Source organism: Mirounga angustirostris, unplaced genomic scaffold (assembly GCF_029215605.1).
Source record: "Mirounga angustirostris isolate CCGP_5_RB_7025 unplaced genomic scaffold, mMirAng1.0.hap1 SCAF_13, whole genome shotgun sequence".
Taxonomy (NCBI): domain Eukaryota; kingdom Metazoa; phylum Chordata; class Mammalia; order Carnivora; family Phocidae; genus Mirounga; species Mirounga angustirostris.
This window is the reverse complement of record NW_026991721.1, coordinates 567,790-587,368: the sequence shown is the minus strand read 5'-3', so window position 1 is coordinate 587,368 and position 19,579 is coordinate 567,790. Positions and strand designations below refer to the sequence as shown.

The window sequence follows — 19,579 nt, the reverse complement described above, 5'->3', positions numbered from 1 at the left end:
CTACCTACAAGCCACTTCCACACTTGCCCAGGTCATCAATAGCTGGGGTAACTCGAAGGACCTATGGGACCGAGTTGCTCGAAGATTAAAGCAGAGTTTGAATGTGAACTGCACCCAACTCTGCAGGGAAACTCAGGATCCCACATGCACCAGGCACCACCACCCCTCTCTCCTTTTGTGAAACTGAAGAATGCTACCAGTCTCAGGGCAACTGCTGGCCTCTGCCAGCCAGAGCCACCTCAGGGTAGTGGAGACCACCCACTGCTGCTTTTTAAGTTTTCCTGTGTGTCCCCCTGAAAACTTCACTGTGGGAAGGCCCCTGCAGTCCTCAGAAGCCAGGACTGTGCCCAAGAAGGCTAACGCCCCCTCCTGAGCCTACTCATGGCTTGACCACACCCAAGATCCACAGGAGATGTCCCCCCTCCCAGGTACCCATTTCTGCACCAGATCCCCAGCTTTTTGGGGAGCTCCTCCTGCCTGGGAACTCCACCTCACCAGGAAGGGCTCTGGTTTCTCCCAGAATGAAGGCCCGCCCACCCAACGTGGGATGGGGCCCCCACACCTGCCCTGTGCCAAGGCCACACTCTTACAAAACGCTCACAAGCCACTTCATAGATACATAAAAAGGGTTTTATTTGCCAGCAGGTGGGGGTGAGCAGGAACCTAATCGAACAAGCCGAATCCCATGTCATCGTCTGACTCCTCGGACTCCTCCTTCTTCTCGTCTTTCTTTTCCTCTGCTGTAGAGAGAAAGGGGGCAGTGAGCAAGGCCCACAGTGCAAGACACACTCCCAGCGGAGACCCCGCCCCAGCCTCCACTTACCAGCAGCGGGGGCAGCGCCAGCAGCAGGAGCTGCAGACCCTGGGGCGGCAGACACGGCGACAGCCCCACCAGCAGGCACGCTGGCCAGCTTGCCAATACCTACGGCAATCAGGGAAAATGAGACCAGAGCAGGTGCTCAGCCTGAAGGCTGCCTCAGAGACAGTCTGCCCGATGTACGGAAGCCCATAGCCAAGTGCCAGAGTCACCGGCTCCTCTGTGCTCTCGGATGGGCGGCTCTGCCTGTGCCCCCCCCACACACCCAGGCTTCCTCAAGTTCCCTATCGGGAAACTTGGCTTCTAGGAATCCCGCCCCAAGAAACTGAGCCACAGCACCCCACCACGTTTACACCCCGGCAAGGACCGAGTCTGCTGGCCAGGTCCAGGTCCTCATCAGTGAGCTCAGACAGGGCTGTCTGCTGAGCGGGCTTTGCCTCACTGAGCCCACAGGGACAGAACAGTCGTCCCAATGGTACGATTTCCAAACGCTTCCCGCCAGCTCCAGCCTTGTCATCAGAAAACCACCTGCCCAGTAAAGGGGGGCAGGGACCTGCGGTCATCCTGGGCAGTCCCCGTCTGTGCTCCCGAGCCCCTCACCGAGAGCACATGGTGAGCGGTGTTTACAAAATCCGGGTTCCCCTGTGAGAGCTCCAGCCCCGCCCTGCTGCCCCACCACCCGGCCTGTCCAGAAGCATCCTTGGCACAAGCTCACTGAAGCCTGCCCGCTTCTCTGGGTGAGGCTTCTGGAGTGCTCTGGTCCACAAGCGAAACCTGGCAGGCCACAGGCTGACCAGCAGGCATTAGGATGGACCCGAGAACGAAAACCCCCTGCACACAATCTCACCCTGCGCAATGACGTCTTCGATATTTTTTCCGTTGAGCTCACTGATGACCTAGAACAACCAGAAGCACCAATTACCAAAGACTCCCCAACGCGCCCCTGCCTTAACTTCTCCAACCGGGGCAGGGCGCGCTGCGGGAGCGAGCGGTGAGAAGACGCCCCAGAGCCTCCGGGCCTGCCCGTCCAGCCCAGCAGCAGCCATCCACACGTGGCTTCCCCGAAGACTCGCTCCAAGGGGGAACCGGCGCGCCCCTAAGACTCCCGAGACAAGACAGCCAAGTATTTCGGCTTAAATCCCACCACGCGGAAGACTGTCACTAAGGAAGGCGCGCTTCTCTGGAAACGCTCCTAGGAAGTCTCGGCGGCGCCGCAACCTTCCCGTCCCTGGCCCCGAGGCAGGCTGGAACTCCGCCTCACGCCCACCCGCCCTGCGGCTGCGCCGGGACCCCCGCGCACACGCGCGCACATCCAGCTACACCTTCGCCCGAGCGCGGCGGGACGGCTACCTTGTTGAGCCGGTCGTCATCCGCCTCGATGCCCACGCTGTCCAGGATCTTCTTGATGTCCTTGGCGCTGGGGGAGGCATTGCCCCCGAGGGCGGCCAGCAGGTAGGAGGCGACGTAGCGCATCCTGAGGCGGGAGGAGAGCACAGGCGGCCTTACCCAGAGGCCTCCCGCCCCGGCCCCGGCCGCGCGCGCTCCGGCCCGGCGCCTCCCGCCAAGCCCGGCAGGCGCCCGCCCGCCCCCCGCGGCCCCCCGCGGCCCCCCGCGGCCCCCCGCGGCCCCGCAGGCCGGCCCGCGCCGCGGCCCCGCCGCCCACTCACTCGGCGGCGGAGGAGCCTCACGCGTGCGACCTCGGCGGCGTCGGGGACGGAAAGGAAGGCGGCGACGTGGGGGGCGGGGGTAATCCGCTACCCAGAAGTCCCCGGGACCCGCGCGCCGGGCGGCGCGGGCGCCTCCGAGTGACGTCACGCGGCGCCCAGGCCGCGGAGACGAGAGCCTCCGAGCCGCGGTGTCCTGCGGCCGCAGGCTGCGGCGAACTCCAAGTCCCAGGATGCACTGCTGCCGGAAGTGCGGGAGCGCCGCCTGCGCGGGTGCACGTGGCCGGCCCTCCCCGTTCGCTGCTCGGGGCGGGGGGTTTCCGGGCCTCAGGGACCGTGGGCCGCGGTGAGGTGCAGAGCCGAGCGGCTTGGGCTTGGTGGCTGCGCCCCTCCGGGGCCGCGTGGGCTCCGAACTGCCCTCCGCGCCCACGTGGACGTCAGCACGCGCCACGCGTTCATGCTCGGTGCCCGGGAGCCTGCCGCAGGTTGGCGCGCAGAGAGGGAGCCGGCGCGGCCCTGCTGCTCCGCAACATAGGTTTTAGAACGAGGACGCACGGGAGTAAATAAACGAAGCAATCCCGGGCCGACGTACGCCCGAAGGGATGAGCCGGCCCTGAGATCTGGGGCGAGCACCAGGCAGAAGGGTCGGAAGCAGGGGCCCCGCGGTGGCTGGAGATGGGTCCAGAAGCAGCCTGGGCTGTCACTACCAAGTGTATGTAGTTCATCGAGCACGGGTGTATTCGTGCAAACCACACCATTCCTGGGGGTGTCGTCGCTGTCATTACCCCCGTTTTATGGAGGAGGTGGGGCGCAGAGAGGTTTCCTTGCTCAAGGTCTCACACTTGGGGTAAAGTGGAAACCCTCCTGGCAAGGGCGGGATGTAATTGCAATACACAGGGAAGTGGCATGTTGTGATGATTGTTTTCAGAGTTAATACATGAGATTTACCGTCCAACCATACAATTCAGTGGCATTGGGTGCCTTCTCATGACACAGCCATCACCAGCCTCTATCTCGACTGCTTTCCATCTTCCGAAGTTGGATTCCATACCTGTTTTTTTTTTTTTTTAAAGATTTTATTTATTTATTTGAGACAGAGAGAATGAGAGAGAGAGAGCACATGAGAGGGGGGACGGTCAGAGGCAGCAGCAGACTCCCTGCCGAGCAGGGAGCCCGATGCGGGACTCGATCCAGGGACTCCAGGATCATGACCTGAGCCGAAGGCAGTCGCTTAACCAACTGAGCCACCCAGGCGCCCGGATTCCATACCTGTTAAATAACTCCCTATTCCCTCCTCCAGCCCCCGGCACCCACCATTTTAATTTTTGTCTCAATGGAATTTGACTACTCTGGGGGCTTCACCGTGGAAGCATACAGTATTTGTCCTTTAGGATCTGACTTATTTAGCATAATGTTCTCAAGTTTCGTTCACACTGTGGCGTGTGTCAGAATTTCGTTCACTTTTAAAGCTGAGTAATATTCGGGGCGTCTGGGTGGCTCAGTCCTTAAGCGTCTGCCCTCGGCTCAGGTCATGATCCCAGGGTCCTGGGATCGAGCCCCGCATCGGGCTCCCTGCTCCGCGGGGAGTCTGCTTCTCTCTCTCCCACTCCCCCTGCTTGTGTTCCCTCTCTCGCTGTGTCTCTCTCTGGCAAATAAATAAATAAAATCTTTTAAATAAAAATAAAGCTGAGTAACATTCTTGTGATTTTTTTTTCTTTTTTTAAGTCCTGGCAGCTACTTAGAAACGGGAGGTGGGACAGGAGTTGCGGAAAATGGAGCCTGGCCGAACTGCCCATCCTGGTGGGAGGGCTGGTGGCAGCAGGGGAGCTGGAGGAAGAGGGTGTGCATGAATTGATTTGGGGCAGACTGGGTGAATGAGCACAGATGGGGTAGGTTCTCTTAAGAGTCAGACCTAGTTTGAGGTTCTTGGCTTTGGCACTTACCAGTAGTTAAGTGACCTCGGGCAAACTGATCTGACAGAGCCTCCTTTTCCTTCCCTGTGAGATGCAAAGATTGAAGGAGGCAACGTGTGGGGAAGCCCACTGCTGGGGCTCTTGGACCAAAGTGATTGCCGGTAAAGCAAGATCACAGGAGCTGGGACCAGGTTTCCAGAGGAGGCCCAGGAAGGCTTCCGGGAGAAGGAGGCCCTTGAGGCTGGCCGGGGAATGGTACATCTAGTGCTCTGGCTTCTGGCAAGAGGCGGATGTGAGGCGGCAGCTGCGATCAGCCCCCAAAGCCCTCCTCCGTCCCGAGATTGCACCAGCTCACTTTAAGGGGGCCAGAACGCACAGCTCCAGAGTAGGGCGGGCCCGAGGGCCAGGAATCTCCGAAAGGGCGGGTTTTGCAGCGCGCGACGCGGGCCTTCCCAGCGGGAGAGGCCGGACTGAGGCAGACTAACAGGAAGCCGAGTGCAGCTGGCTGGCGGCTGGCGGCTGCCGGTTGGGGTCCGCGGCCGCATCGCCAGGGCTGCGGGGAGGGGAGGGACCCGGAGGCCTTCGCCGGCGGTCCCAGCCCCGAGCAAGGGGCGTGCTGACTGGGCGGGACCCGAGGCCTGGCCCTCTCGGGAACGCGCCGGCGGACGGCGCCCAGCCTCGAGCGCAGGTACGCGCAGGGCGCGGGCGGGCGGCGGGGACGGCGAGGTTGGGGGGCCTCTCCCGGCCAGGACCAGCCCCCAAGCCGTCGGAGCCCGGAATGTGCAGACCACTGCCCTCATCAGCAGACCTAGGTGCGAACAGGAAGCGTGAGCGAACCCTCCTCCAGTGGTCAGGAAGTGGGGTCCCATCTCCAGGACCCCAGGCCCCCCCAGCTCACACTCCAGCTCTCCCTGCCCCCCCCCCATTCATTTATCTGACACATACGGGCACAATCACCCCTTTCCTTGCCGGGGCCACTGCCCCCACGTGGTAGATAAGAGTCCTCGACCTCTGGTCAAAGCTGGTGGGTGTGAAGGTTGGTGGTCGGGCTGGACCCAAAACTCTTATACCCAGAGGGGGCAGGGAGGGGGGTGGGCAGCCAGGATGACCTGACAGCTCTAGGAGTCTCTTGTTCAAATTTCCACAAGTGGGACATGAAGACTCATTTCTCCCTCCTCCCCCTGCCCCCCATCAGGTTCCCCAGGCTCCTCTGCACACAGGTCTCCCTGCTTGCTGCCTTTCCAGTCCTGAGGTTCTCATTCCCCAGCCCTATTTCAACTATGATCTGTTCAGCTGAGGCTTTGGGCTCTGTGGATCAGCTGGCCTGGCTCAAGGACTGCCCCCAAGCCAGAATCCCCATTGCCCTGAGTAGGAGGGCCCATCCCCACTCCCTTCCACTCCTCCCCCTGACTCTGCAGCCTCCCTGGGCCCTGCCTGAGCAGGCCTGTTTGGCAGGCTGGGACATGTCTGGACCCCGAGGACAGCCGGTGGGCGATGGCTGCAGAGGTGGAGGGGCTGGAGCCCGAGGCAGCTGCTACAGAAGATGCTGCGGGAGATGCTGCGGATGCTGTGGATGCGGAGCCTGGGGACCCCCCTCTCCTGGTTGGGAACCGGTTGAACCTGGACCTGTACCCTCGGGGCTGCCACCGGCTGCTGAATCTGTGTGCCCAGCGGCCCCCTCAGCTGCTGGAAGTGGAGTTCTTGCGGCTGAGTGGCCACGAGGACCCTCGGCTGCTGGAGGCTACCCTGGCCCAGGTGCCGTGCAGCCTGCAGCACCTTCGCTCCCTGGTCCTCAGAGGTGAGTCCCACCTCGTCCCAGCCCTGTCCCAACCCTGCCCCCCACAAGGTGAAGCTGGCTGAGCCCTGGCTCCTGGAGGCTGCAGCTGCCCACTGGGGTCTCCCAGCAGACCCCAGTGTAGGTATTCTTCCTGGGGCAGATCATGGGTGATGGCTATCAGCTGAGATGAGCCTGCAGTATCTGTCCCTGTCCCCCCTGCATCTGCTGGTGTCTCCGTCTGTCCCTCTCTGGGTGGGGTTGGGGTAGCGGTCTGTGCCTCTGCACTGAGCTGGGCCCTGGGATTCTGGCTCTGAGGGCCACATCTGCTTTCCCCCTTTCTAGGCAGACAACATCGGGACGTGCTGGGTGCCTGCTCCCGGGGCTCCCTGACCACACTGCCAGCTGGCCTGAGTGGCCTGGCCCGCTTGGCCCACCTAGATCTGAGCTTCAATAGCCTGGAGACACTGCCGGCCTGCATCCCACAGATGCGTGGCCTGAGCAGCCTCCTGCTGTCTTACAACAGCCTTTCAGAGCTGCCTGAGGCCCTCGGAGCCCTTCCCTCCCTCACCTTCCTCTCTGTGAGCCACAACGGCTTGCAGACGCTCCCTACAGCGCTGGGATCCCTATCCACCCTGCAGCGCCTTGATCTCTCAGAGAATCTTCTGGACACCCTGCCCCCTGAGATTGGAGGCCTGAGCAGCCTCACCGAGCTCAATCTGGCTTGCAACCGGCTGCAGGGCCTCCCGACCTCCCTTGGTGAGTAGGACTCGTGCCCCTCATGGCTCCCTGGGCCTGACAGGGAGTGCCCTTCAGCTGCTGCCTGGTTTCTGCTGTCTTGTCCTCCACGGGGGGCCCCTGCACACACAGGCTTGGCCCATCTTGGAGCCTTCACTCCTCCTGGGTGGCCCTTGCTTGCCTTCCCTTCCCTGGCTTTCAAGGCTCCCTGCACAGATTTCTCAAGCTCCCCGAGTCTGGCCATCTGCTTGGCCCTAGCGTGAGTATCCTGTCCTGCCCAGGGCTGGGTGTGGCCCTGAGTGGTCCTCTGCTGGCGCTAAGCTGGCACCTGCCCGCAGTGGGGCTACGGTCCTTGCGGTTCCTTGTTTTGCACAGCAACCTCCTGACCTCAGTGCCTGCCGGCCTAGCCCACCTCCCGCTGCTCACCCGACTGGATCTGAGGGACAACCAGCTCCGGGACGTGCCCCTCGAGCTACTGGACGCCCCCTTTGTGCGCCTTCGGGGGAACCCCCTGGGCAAGGTTCTACCTGCCTCCCACAGTCCCCCAGGTAGGCTTGTTGCTAGGAAGAGTCAGGCCACAGACAGGCCAGGATGCAGGTTCCATAGGTGTCCTAACAGCTTGCCTGTTCCGCCACAGAGACGCCCGTGACCCCCGAAATGCCCAGACTGTTCCTGAATTCAGATTTGGACAGGTGTGTGTGGGGAGGGGGATGGGGCTGAAGATGCATGTCTCTACGCTGTCGCTCTGTCCATGATGAACACAGTGTTCATACCCCAGGGGTCTTCTGGAGTTTCCCGGGGGTCCCCGATCCAGCCACACCCCTTCTATTGTCTGACCTGATGCCCACCCTCTCCTGCAGCTTCCTTGTGACTCCCCAAGGCTGCTCAGTGACCCTGGCCTGTGGGGTCCGCCTGCAGTTCCCTGCTGGGGCCACCTCTAGCCCTGTCAACATCCAGTATCGACTCTGGCTGCCGGAGCCACACCTCGTCCCCTTGGGTCCCCATGACTCCCTGCTCAGTGGGGTCCTGGAGCTGCAGCCCCACGGGGTGGCCTTCCGGCAGGCATGGCCAGGGCGAGTCGGGGTGGGGGGCAGGGGAGGAGGGCCCAGGCATGGGACCCAGTGCTCACACCACCCTTGCCTGGCAGGAGGTGGGCCTGTGGCTACTCTTTGTGCCCCCCCGGGCCCGGCGTTGCCGTGAGGTGGTGGTCAGGACCCTGAGTGATGACAGCTGGAGTGACCTGGAGACTTACCTGGAAGAAGAGGCACCCAAGGTGAGAGCCCCCTAGGCCTTCCTGGGAAGGAGCACTAGGGAGGGGCTCCCTCCAGCCCCTGGTCAGCCCTGCCTGGTGGCTCTGACCTAATCCTGACTCCCCTCTGACCCCACCCCCCATGTCCAGAGGCTCTGGGCTCACTGCCAGGTGCCCCACTTCTCGTGGTTCCTCGTGGTTTCACGTCCTGTGTCCAACACCTGCCTGGTGCCACCGCAGGGGACGTTGCTGTACTCCTCAGGACATCCTGGGGTCAAGGTCACATTCCCCCCTGGGGCCACCAATGAGCCTCGTCACGTCCGCATGCAGGTGCAGGCAGGGCAGCCACTGTGAGTGGTGGGTGGTGCCTCGATGCAAAGGTGAGTGTTCCAGGCGCCCGTTTGCCCCAGGTGGTGCACGTGGGCAGCAGAGAGCTTCGAGCCCTGCTGGAGGAGCCTGAGGCGGCGGCGAGCCCCCTGCTGTGCCTCTCCCAGAGTGGCCCCCCCAGCTTCCTCCGGCCTGTCACTGTGCAGCTGCCTCTGCCCCCTGGTGTCACAGGTGAGAGGTGGCCAGGTGGCCTAGCTGAACTCATGGCCACTGGGTGGAAGGGGCCGTGCTCTCGGCAGGGGAGCCCCTACCAGGGACACCTCAGCCTGCGGCCCCCTCGCATCACCAGGCCTGAGTCTGGATCGCGCTTGTCTTCACCTGCTGTACCGGACCCCTCCTGAAGTAGCCTGGGATGACATCACAGCTCAGGTGGCACTGGAGATCACCCACCTGTACGCTCGCTTCCAGGTCACACACTTCTCTTGGTCAGTGCCCCCAGCCCCAGCTTCCTCAGTCCTCTCCCCCAGCGAGCCTGTCTGGGCAGCCCCCACTCACCCCCAGGCCCTCCCAGGTACTGGCTCTGGTACACCACCAAGACCTGCGTGGAGGGCCTGGCTCGGAAGGCCTGGGAGCGCCTGCGACTGCACAGGGTGAATCTCATTGCCCTGCAGAGGCGCCGAGACCCCGAGCAGGTTCTGCTCCAGTGCTTGCCCGGCAACAAGGTGGGTGCGGACTCCAGAGGTCTGGAAGGGCTGTGTCGGGAGGGCAGAGGGCCTGCATGGGGGTGCAGGGCATTGAGCTTGAAGCCAGTGGGTCCCCCCCCAGGTGGATGCCACCCTGCGGCGGCTGCTGGACCGGTACCGAGGCCCTGAGCCCTCTGACACGGTGGAGATGTTCGAGGGCGAAAAATTCTTTGCTGCCTTTGAGAGGGGTATTGACGTGGATGCTGGTATGCCCCCCCTGCCCCGCCCCTAGAGACAGGATGCTGGGGTCCATTCCCCAGGCTCCCTGCTGAGCCCATCCCACCCCCAGACCGCCCGGACTGCGTGGCGGGCAGGATCTGCTTTGTGTTTTACTCACACTTGAAGAACATGAAGGAGGTGTATGTGACCACCGCCCTGGACCGGCAGGCTCAGGCTGTGAGGGGTCAGGTGGGTCAGCGGGGTAGGTTGCCCCAGGCTGCCTGGGCAGAGGCCAGAACACTGAGCCCCATCTCACCCCAACACTAGGTGTCCTTCTACCGGGGAGCAGTGCCCGAGGAGGTACCTGAGGAGGCAGAGGCTGCCCGGCAGAGGAAGGGCACAGACTCCCTCTGGATGGCCACTCTGCCCATCAAGCTGCCGGTGTGGCTGGGGTGGGGGGCAGCGTGTGTGAAGGGGGCAGGGGTGGCACAGAAGCCCGGGGCTGGTCAGGGAGCAGAGGGTAGGGCTCACTGCACCCCTTCCTCCTCACAGAGACTACGGGGGTCCCAGGGGCCAGAGCAGGGGCAGGGGACCAGCCTCTCCCTGGCCCCTCTGACCCTGGGTGATGCCGAGACTGGCTTCCTGACCCAGAGCAACCTGCAGAATGTGGCTGGGCGCCTGGGCCCTGACTGGCCAGCCGTGGCCCTGCACCTGGGCATGCCCTACCGTGAGCTGCAGCGCATCCGACATGAGTTCCGGTGAGTTCCTTTGGGCATCCTGATGCTGGCTCTGGACCAGCCTCAGGCCTGGGTCCTGGCTGCCAGGAGAGCTTTTTATGAGGCTGGGTGAAGTCCAGGGTGAGTGGGGACAGGGCAAACAGGCAGGAAAGGGAGGGTCTGGCCACACCTCACCCAGGGAGCAGGGAATCCACCCGAGGAGGGTGAGCAGAACCTTGGGTGTGATGGCTGGGCCTCTCTATCACCATTCTCCTTCTCCCCCACCCCCACCCAGGGACGACCTGGATGGCCAGATCCGTCATATGCTCTTCTCCTGGGCTGAGCGCCAGGCCGGGCAGCCAGGGGCTGTGGGGCTCCTAGTGCAGGCCTTGGAGCAGAGCGACCGGCTGGATGTCGCTGAAGAGGTGAGGGCTGTCTTGGAGCTCGGCCGCCAGAAGTACAAGGACAGCATCCAGCGCACAAGCCTGGCCCCCAGGGGCCTTGCCCCACCTGAGCCTTCAGCATCACAGTCCCCAGAGTCTGCCCAGGCCTAGACCCCACTGACTTTGGGCGGGCCGCTGATGGACCCTGGCCAATGGTCAGAGGCCCCCATTTTCAAGCTTTCCCTGTGTATGGGGACAGTGACCTCCCATGTGTAACAAATATGTCCTGTTTTGGCTGCTTCTCAGAGCTGTTTATTTGTTGGGTGGAGGAGTGGGTGGAAGGCAAGGGGTGGCCTGAGGTCAGAGGCCTGGGCGCTGCTGGGAGGGGACCTTGTGTAAAGACTTCACTACCCGCCCCGTCGACACCCCCCTTGCTCCTGCTTCCTCCCATGTGCCCAGGAGGGAGAGGAGCTCCAGCTACAAAGTAACTGTGCAGCACCAATGGATACAAAGTCACCTGTGTGCGGGATTGTGCATCCCCCAAGTTGGTGGGCAGGTGCTTGGCCAGATGAGTCCCCTCCCAGCGCCCACTGTGCGACCACGGACCGCTCCTGCCCTGGGACACCCTCTTCCCAGCATTCCTTGCCACCCGTTGGCCCGCCGGGGCTAATCCCTGGGTCCATGGCCCATGTAGGGCCGGGAGGCCCAGAGACCAAAGAAGGGCTTTTTGGGGACCGGCGGCTGTGGCCACGCGGGCGCAGTGGCCGCGGCGGCCGGGAGGGGGAGCCGGAGCCCGCTTGCCGAGGGCCGGGGGCAGGGGGCGGAGCGCGCTCAGCGCCGAGCGGACGCGCCTCCGCGCCGAGGAGCAGCCGGGCGCGCGGCACGGCGGGGAGGCGAGCGCGGCGGCGGCGGCGGCGGCGGCGGCAGCGCAGCGCGCGGTGAGTGCCTGCGCGGCCTCTCCCTTCCGCTGCGCCCACCCGACTGCGGCCCGACTGCGGGGCCCAGGGGCGCCGAGGCGGCCGGGGGAGGTGACGGCTGCCCCGACGAGGCGGCTCCGGGGAGGGGGGTTGCGCGGGTCGGCGGATGCTCCGACCGGCTGCCGTCTGGGTGTGGGAGGCCGTGCTCGACCCCGGGCGGTGCCGGGCGCGCTCCCCGCGCACACGTGTCCCCACGGGGTGGGAAGCTGGGGCCAGAGCCCCAGAAGCGGAGGCCGGGCTGCGGGGGGCGCACACGTGGGACCCCGCCGGACTTGTGTGGACACGTGCGTGGCTGGAGTCGCCATCGCCTCCCGGGGGCGGCGTGACCGTCTGGGTCCCGTCTGGATCCCCTCCAGAGGGACAAGGGTCCTGAGCCGGCCTCCGAGCTGGAGCCCGCAGCCCCCACCCCCGGCCTCCTTTGTTCGTGGGCTGGGTCCCCTCCGACAGGGTAGAAAGCGCCCCCCGCCCCAGGGGGAAGGGACGCGGGGAGATTGAATGGGCAGCCAGAGGCCAGTGCCACACTCTGATCTTCACCCCCATCGGCTTCCGTCGGGGGTGGGGGAGGGGAAGCTCAGCGGCTTCATTTGTGGGAGATTTTACCCCTGGGAGGGTCTGGAAGTAGCAGCATTATTCTGTGGCTGATGTCTGTGGGCAGCGCTGTCCACTGCCTGCCTTCCTCCTTAGTTTACCTGGCTGCAGACGTGGAGACAGGGGGACGGTGAGGGCTGACAGGCCCCGGCCTCAGGCCTGGCCAGGGTTGCTGGGTTTCTGTGGCAACACGAGGTGCCTGGGGAAGTTGTTCCACAGATGTCTCTTAAGCAGGGGTGAGAACCACAGAGTCAGGACCGACAGAGGGGGGGTTCTGGGTCCCGTGGACCCCTTGCCAGTCTCCCCAGGCAGAGCCCCTTCATTCTCACTGCTGTCAGGCCAGCGACCCTCTTCCCTGCTCCATCCTGCAGCCTGAAGCACGTACTGTGAGACCCCAGACTCACTGTCTCCCTCAGGCGTGGCATCCCTGAGCCTGCCTCTCTTCCTGGCACAACTGCTCCCCTCCTCACCTTAGACACTCTGTTTGACTTCCGGGACCCCCATCACCCAGTGTCCCTTAACCCTGGACGGGAGGTGGGGTCTGGTGATGCTCAAGGAGGCAGGGTTTACTCAGCCCCCCAGAGGGCAGGAGTAGGCTGCAGAGAGACTGCAGTGAGAATATAGACCCTGCCCCTGACAGCCTGGGGCAGCAGAGAGCTGGCCGTAGCTGGTCTACACCTGGAGGTGGGTGGGGTGGGGGTGGGGAGGGAAAACTCAGGTTGAAGTTCAGAGGTCAGACTTTTATCTGCAGGCTAGGGCATGGGGAAGCAGATGCTGGGGACAGAGGCCCAGGGCATGTGTGTCGGGGACCCCTTGGCCGGGCAGAGGGCTCTGGGAGTGCTCGTTTCCTGTGCCCTCTGGACCTGCCAGGTGAGCAGTCCTGTGGGTGGCAGCCAGAGGCCTCTTGAGACCTAGCCAACACTTCCCTGCCCCTCCCTTTTTAAAAGATTTTATTTATTTATTTGAGAGGAGAGAGAGAGAGAGTGCGCGCGCGCGCAGGAGCAGGGGGAGGGGCAGAGGAAGAAGCAGACTCCCCGCTGAGCAGGGAGCTGGATGCCCTCGATCCCAGGACCCTGGGATCATGACCTGAGTCGAAGGCAGACGCTTAACCACCTGAGCCCCCCCCCCCAGGCGCCCCAGTCCTGGCCTAGGGTGAGGTTCCCATGAAATGCGTCTTCATCCAATAGACACACAGGTCTCACGAATAGGAGTGGGCACAGACCCATCTCCACTCCCACGGGACCAGATTGTCCACACAGAGGCCCACAGGGGGCCTGGGCACAGAGAGCGCCCCATCCACTGGGTCCCAGAGCCCTAGACAGATCCAGCCTGCAGGCTGCAGACAGGAACCCACGGGGCAGTCGGGGTCGTGGTGGCCACGGGCTGGGGTTCCTGTGGATGGCTGGTCAGGCTTGGCTGGGTCAGCCTGAGTCAGGCCCACTGCCCTGTGTGCTGATCGTGTCCGAAGCTGGGCCCTGCCTCTCAGAAGCTGTCACGCCCCCTCCCATCCCACAGCAGCTGAGAGCCAACTTGCCCAAAGTGAAAGAGAAAGTCGCCCCCCCCCCCAGGCCGGCCCCGCCCCGCCCGGCGGCCAATCCCGGCAGCGGGCACCTCCCTTGGCCCCTGGATCTCCTCGGTGAGCCCGGTGGGCTGTAGTCCTGGAGGTGCACCTGAGGGTGAGCGGGACTGGGGGCTGCGGAGGTGGTGGGGCTGGAGGGGCAGGGGACACAGGGACAGATGGCCCGGGAAAGCTGAGGTGAAGGTCACCGGTCCTCAGAGGGACCAGGGGTGTGAGCCAGCCTTGTGACCCTGGGTGACAGTGCTGTGGGTGAGAGCCCACGACAGCTGGCCTCGAGGGGGCCCAGGCAAGAGGCGGGAGAAGGCTCCAGGGCTCTGGGGGGCCCCCGACAGGAGGCTCTGGAGGCCGGCTCTGCCCTGTCTCTAGTGAGAGGGGCCCTGTCTCCCCCAACCCCCAGAGTGAATGCGTGAACCATCCCAGGGAGCCTCAGTCAGCTGTCCCCTTCTCAGCTGCCCCCCACCCCATGCCCCAAACTCCCCCGAAGCTTCCAGAGGACCTGGTCTGTGTGTGTGTGTGTGTCTGTCTGTCTGTCTGTCTGGGAGTGAGATTCCTGGAAAGGGTGGATGGGAGGGTGGGTGCAGGGCTGGGTGTGGGTGAGCATGGAGCTTCTCCAGGGGGAGGGGCTGTCTGGGGTCCATGGGGGGGGCTGCACCTGGCGCGGCAGCATCTACCTGGGTAGCTGTGAGCTGAGCCCAGGTTGGGGGGTGCTCCTCAGCCCCTCCAGCCTCCATCCTGAGGGGGCAGGCGCCAGCTGTGGCTGCCCGAGGATGAAGGGGTCACCGCAGTCCAGGGTTGAGATGCCTGGCTGGCAGACTCACTGCCCCAGAGGCGCCTGGCCCTTTAAAGGCAGAGGGCGCTCCTCGGCCCGTTCAGTGTGCACGTGAGTGTGTGTGAGCGTGAGCGAGGCCAGCAGGGGAGAACGCACCGGTGCGGGGGCGGGGGCGCCTTGAGGGGAGACTGGGTGGCCCTAGGGATGGGTGAGGGGCTTGGTGCTCTTGCGTGAGACCTGGGGAGGGGGTTTTGGGGGCAAGATTATTTCTCTGGTGTGCCTCTGAGTGGTCTGTTCCTCCCTCCCCTGATTCCTGTACCCTTTTCTAGAACAGAAGCCGTGGTTTTGAAATTCCCCGGAAAGTGGAGGACCGCCCCTTCCCCCTCTGTCCCACCCACGCTGCGCTGCCTCCGTCCTCCACCTTCTGGGCTGGCATCCACCTCTCCGGCTCCCACCTGGGTGCGCTCAGTTAAATGGCTGATAAGCAGATCAGGTCAGAATGCAACCCTGCCTTTGCTCTTGGCCCCACCCCACCCCATGTGTGGTCCTGACCTGTGGCCTAGGAGGCCACTCCTGACACTCTCTCTGCTCCCACAGTCTGCCAGCCAAGCTCATCAATGGCGGCATCGCTGGGCTGATCGGGGTCACCTGCGTGTTCCCCATCGACCTGGCCAAGACGAGGCTGCAGAACCAGCAGAATGGCCAGCGCATGTACACCAGCATGTGAGCATGCCCGGTGGGGGCCGTGGGCATGGAGCCATGTGAGGGGGGGCCAGGCTAAGGCTCAGACTCAGGCCCTGTTCCTGCATCCCCCAGCCTGATTGACAAGAGGGGAAACAGGTCAGGGCTGGTCTGGGGAAGTTCCTGTCTGGGTTAGGGCTGGAGCCATTGCTGGCCCCCTGGCTCACCCTTCCCGCCCCCCCCTTGGCTGCAGGTCTGACTGCCTCATCAAGACCATCCGCTCAGAGGGCTACTTTGGCATGTACCGCGGTGAGGCTGGGGATGGGGCCCGTGTGGGTGGCACCCTTCTACAGTCTCAGAGGGGTCCTGCTGTCACGGCTGGGAGGCAGGTGGCAAGGCCAGGCAGGGCGGCCTGCTGGGGCCTGGTGTGTATGTGTGGACATGGCCCGTGGGACCCGGGTGTTGGGTGAGCAGCACAGGGTGGGCTCTCCGGGGAGGGGCCGTTCTCAGCGGCCCTCCCAGGGCATCAGCCCCATCCCCCGCTCGCTGCCACTGCCCGCATGGCAGGGCACTCTGTCCTTACCGTGCAGGTTGCAGCCTTCTCCCCTGCTTTCCAGGGCAGGTGGGACTCCATCTGTGCTGGGAGGCGGGAGGGCGTGGGGCACTACCGCAAAGCCGCTTAGGGGACAATCCCCAAGCCTGGCTTTGCCCAGACACTGTGCGGCGGGACCCCCCCACTCTCGCTCACCCTGGGCCTGTGTCCTCCACCCAGTGCCCGCCCCCCAGCGGAAGCACCTTCTGTCTTCCAGGGGAGGTGTTCCTCAGGGAGGCGGGAATGGGTAGATCATGCAGGGAGGGTGAGCGGGGCGCCTGGAGGAGGCCCTGCCCTGTCCTTGCCTGGTTCTGCCCCGCCTGGCACCAATGTGGGTGAGAGGGCAGGAGGAGGAGCCAAGGAGTGGCTGGGGTGGGGCTCAGGGAGCCGGGAGGCCAGTGCTGGCTGAGAGCTTCCCCAGCCCAGGCCACCGACTTGCCTGTGCTCCCCACTGTGCCCCACAGGAGCTGCTGTGAACCTGACCCTTGTCACCCCGGAGAAGGCCATCAAGCTGGCCGCTAACGACTTCTTCCGCTATCAGCTCTCCAAGGACGGGTGAGGGGGTGAGGGGCTGCCGGCCAAGGCTGTGAGGGGGAGGGGTCTGTGCCTCCCGACAAAGGACAGAAGCCCTGCCCCTCACCTCCTCCCTGCCTCCTGCACGGGGGAGGGACGCAGATGCCAGTCAGCTGTGCTTTGGCCCCGGCGGTCCTGGCCCCCAGCCAGTGTGCACCACTCCTGTAGGGTGGGATCTGGGGGGGCACTGACCAGCTTCCCCCTGTCACCTGAGGGTGGGGCTGAGAAGCTTGGCCCTTTGGTTACTTGAGACCTCAGCATCTCCACTGCTATTTGCTTGAGAATGGCCCTTCCACCTTCCCCGGCCCTGCTCGTGGGGCCGTCTGGCTGTTGGGCTCGGTGCTCATTGCTGGAGGGCCTGAAGGGGTATCTGAGGCTGGCAGGTGCTATACCCCTCCAGAGCCGCATCTGCCTCTGCCACTCCCCACCCCCCCGCCGCCCCCACACGCCCAGGGCCGCAGAGGCTTCTGCATCGCACCATGGCCCTTACTCCCTCTCTCCAGGCAGAAGCTGACCCTGCTTCAGGAGATGCAGGCCGGCTGTGGGGCCGGCACCTGCCAGGTGATTGTGACCACCCCCATGGAGATGCTGAAGATCCAGCTTCAGGACGCAGGCCGCATTGGTGAGGGCATGGGGAGACAGAGGGCGAGCCCCAGCCCCTGCCCAGGTGGGAGGTACTAGGAGAGAGAGAGCCAGCAGGCCCATTCCTTCTCTCCCCAGCTGCCCAGAAGAAGTTACTGGATGCCCAGGCCCAGCTGTCAGCCCAGGGCGGCGCTCAGCCCTCCATGGAGGCTCCGGCTGCTCCCCGGCCCACAGCTACCCAGCTGACCCGGGACCTGCTTCGGAGCCGGGGCATCGCCGGCCTCTACAAGGGACTGGGGGCCACATTGCTCAGGTGGGAGTGACGGTGAGGGTGGGAGGAGGGAGGCCTGCGCACCGCACACCTCTAGGTCACCAGTGTCCCTCCCTCCCCCCACAGGGACGTCCCCTTCTCCATTGTGTACTTCCCCCTCTTTGCCAACCTGAACCAGCTGGGCTGTCCCTCATCCGGGGAGAAGTCTCCTTTCTATGTGTCATTTCTGGCTGGCTGTGTGGCTGGGAGTGCGGCCGCCGTGGCCGTCAACCCCTGTGATGGTCAGTGCCTGGGACTGAGGCGGGGGGTAGGGGGGGCGGTGCGGGTGTAGGTGGGCTGGGCCCCATGCTGACCTGCACACCCCCTGCAGTGGTGAAGACAAGACTTCAGTCGCTGCAGCGTGGTGTCAACGAGGACACCTACACGGGGTTCCTGGACTGTGCCAGGTGGGATGGCCCCACGGGGGTGGGGTGGGGGGTGGGCCACCAGTGGCCCTGACCACCCTACACGGGGTTCCTGGACTGTGCCAGGTGGAAAGGCCCATGGGGATGGGGGGGCAGGCCAGCAGCGGCCCTGACCACCTTCTCCCCACAGGAAGATCCTGAGGCACGAGGGCCCTGCGGCCTTCCTGAAGGGCGCCTACTGCCGTGCCCTGGTCATTGCCCCGCTGTTCGGCATCGCTCAAGTGGTCTACTTCCTGGGCATCGCTGAGACCCTGCTGGAGCTGCTACAGCGACCCCAGCACTGAGCCCGGCGGCCACCTGCGCCCTCCAACCGAGTGGGACCAGAGTGGGGCCGGAGCCAGGTGGCCCGCCCAGGACTGAGCAAGAGAAAGTCTCTCCCCACCCTTCCCACACGGGTGGGGGGAAGCAGAGGAAGGGATGAAGGGTCCACATGGGTGGTGCACACAGAGGCCCCTTAGGGGTCCTGCTTGCACGACCACTGGGATCAATGTCTTATTTATGTAGAAAACGCAGAAAATCTTTACATTCCTGGAGCCAGCCCCCCGCCACAGCTCCGCCCCGGCCTGAATACCCCCAGGGCAGAGCTGGTCTCTGGGCTGGGGCCCGCAGGCCAGGGCTGGGCAAGCGGGACCCTACCCTCCAGTCTACCAGCTCTTGTCCCCGAGGCTTGGTCCCTAGTCTACAAAGGGGACCCCGCACAAACCTATTTATTAACTTGCGGAGCACAAGTGCTCTGTCCATCCCTGTGTCCATCCGTCCAGCCTGTCCCTGCCACTGCCCTTCTCGCCTTGGTCAGGACTCCACTTTGCCCCCCCAGCCAGCCTTGCAGGAGGATTGGGGTCTCCTGCCCCCCATGTTGAGCCAGGGGTCCCAGGCAGGGGGTCACACTGAGTTCTGACTCCCAGGGCAAGCCCCCCCCCCCCCCCCACTCCACTGTGGGACCCAGCATCCCTCCTGGTAGGTCTCTCTACCCCACTCCAGGCTGGGGCCTGCAGCGTGTGAGGTCTGTGTGCATGTGCAAACGTTCTGGGGAGCAGGTTGTGTCCACCAGCCCTCCACTGGCCTGCCCCTCAGAGACAGGGCTGGGGGCGGTTGGGGTGAGGGGTTGCTGGCCTTACCCACATGGCCAGGTAATGTATGTGTGTGTGTGCCGTGTATGCCCTATAGGCTCCCTTCTGACCCCATTCAGGAATTTATTTACCCAGTCTGGTTCTTGCTGCACCTCAGCAGATCCCCTCTTCTGAGACACCCCCCCCCCCCGCCCCGGGTCCAGGATTGGCCAGTGGGGAGGGCAGGCATGAGGACCAGTATGGAGCCTGGGGGTACTTGCTCTATTTCCAGGGTCAGGACCTGCTCCCTCAGTCCTCCCAGGGCCCACCCTACTCTCCGGGCGTCTGCATTAGGCCCCTGACCACACTCCATAAGCTCTGCCCTCCCGGGACCGCCCTCCTACATTGATGTTGTGAATTGAGGCAGGCCTGCCTGCCCTGCCCCTCCCCTCCCCTCCCCGCCCTGCCCTGCCCCAGGCCACGTGATTGTGTTGGTGATTGATCCTGATGTGCTGGTGCTGTGTACCCCACCTGGGCTCCCTCCTCCGAGGCCCCTCCTGGTGACACTACCTGGGGCTCAGGCCGGGGCCCCCCAGGTCACGGCTGTCCCCGGGAGCTGCCCTCTCCCACCACCTCTGTACCTTGGAAGCTGCTGCTGCTTACAGAATTATATTTTTTCTTTTCAAGAGTTTTAAGAAGTTGTAACTTTTTGTGTCTTGTCTTGTGAGAAGATAAATAAATATTCTAAGTAGATACTTTCTCTCTGAAATCTGTTAGGGTTGGGGGAGGGGGAAGGGAGCCTCTCTTTTTGGAACCGGCCCGCCTCCCCCTGCAGACCTACCTCGGTCCACCCCCCCGCCGGTCGGCACAAGGCCTGGGAGGAGGGCCTGGGCTACGGGCCTCCCGGCCCCGCGCTGGCGGGACTGGAGGTGCGGGAAAGGCAGCCCCCTTTCTTCCCTGACGGCAAGCCG

The 19,579-nt window shown here is 64.0% G+C and overlaps 3 protein-coding genes and 1 non-coding gene across 12 annotated transcripts; 2 read left to right on the top strand and 2 right to left on the bottom strand.

Moving 5' to 3' along the window:
* Positions 1–612: 612 nt before the first annotated feature.
* RPLP2 (ribosomal protein lateral stalk subunit P2) lies at positions 613–2,709 on the bottom strand. Its single transcript, XM_045892964.3, has 5 exons — positions 2,485–2,709; positions 2,168–2,291; positions 1,665–1,713; positions 824–922; positions 613–740 (listed from the first exon to the last, which is right to left on the bottom strand). Exons 2-5 carry the CDS (start codon positions 2,288–2,290, stop codon positions 664–666), a joined length of 348 nt encoding a protein of 115 aa, XP_045748920.1. The 5' UTR covers position 2,291; positions 2,485–2,709; the 3' UTR covers positions 613–663.
* LOC123858126 (small nucleolar RNA SNORA52) lies at positions 1,500–1,633 on the bottom strand. The gene has a single exon (XR_006794082.1). It is a non-coding gene; the product is annotated as a small nucleolar RNA SNORA52 (small nucleolar RNA).
* Positions 2,710–2,806: 97 nt separating the features above from the next.
* On the top strand, positions 2,807–14,869 carry PIDD1 (p53-induced death domain protein 1). Of its 8 annotated transcripts, XM_064575937.1 has the most exons (18): positions 2,864–5,206; positions 5,590–5,762; positions 5,850–6,192; positions 6,514–6,927; positions 7,245–7,454; positions 7,544–7,598; positions 7,767–7,968; positions 8,054–8,179; positions 8,306–8,485; positions 8,566–8,713; positions 8,832–8,967; positions 9,054–9,204; positions 9,308–9,431; positions 9,515–9,633; positions 9,712–9,825; positions 9,937–10,142; positions 10,396–10,525; positions 14,726–14,869. In XM_064575937.1, the coding sequence occupies exons 3-18, from the start codon at positions 5,889–5,891 to the stop codon at positions 14,867–14,869; spliced, it is 2,763 nt and encodes a 920-aa protein (XP_064432007.1). In that variant the 5' UTR covers positions 2,864–5,206; positions 5,590–5,762; positions 5,850–5,888. The 8 variants fall into 8 exon arrangements, with proteins under 8 accessions (XP_064432009.1, XP_064432007.1, XP_054367725.2 ...); XM_064575939.1 differs by lacking the exon at positions 5,590–5,762 and having other exon boundaries at positions 2,807–3,193; XM_054511750.2 differs by lacking the exon at positions 5,590–5,762 and having other exon boundaries at positions 2,864–5,082.
* Positions 14,749–19,361, top strand: SLC25A22 (solute carrier family 25 member 22). 2 transcript variants are annotated; one of them, XM_054511749.2, is made up of 9 exons: positions 14,749–14,889; positions 14,994–15,119; positions 15,331–15,386; positions 16,134–16,224; positions 16,746–16,864; positions 16,963–17,137; positions 17,222–17,376; positions 17,466–17,541; positions 17,690–19,361. In XM_054511749.2, the coding sequence occupies exons 1-9, from the start codon at positions 14,870–14,872 to the stop codon at positions 17,841–17,843; spliced, it is 972 nt and encodes a 323-aa protein (XP_054367724.1). In that variant the 5' UTR covers positions 14,749–14,869; the 3' UTR covers positions 17,844–19,361. The 2 variants fall into 2 exon arrangements, with proteins under 2 accessions (XP_054367724.1, XP_064432030.1); XM_064575960.1 differs by having other exon boundaries at positions 16,942–17,137.
* The last annotated feature ends 218 nt before the right edge of the window (positions 19,362–19,579 follow it).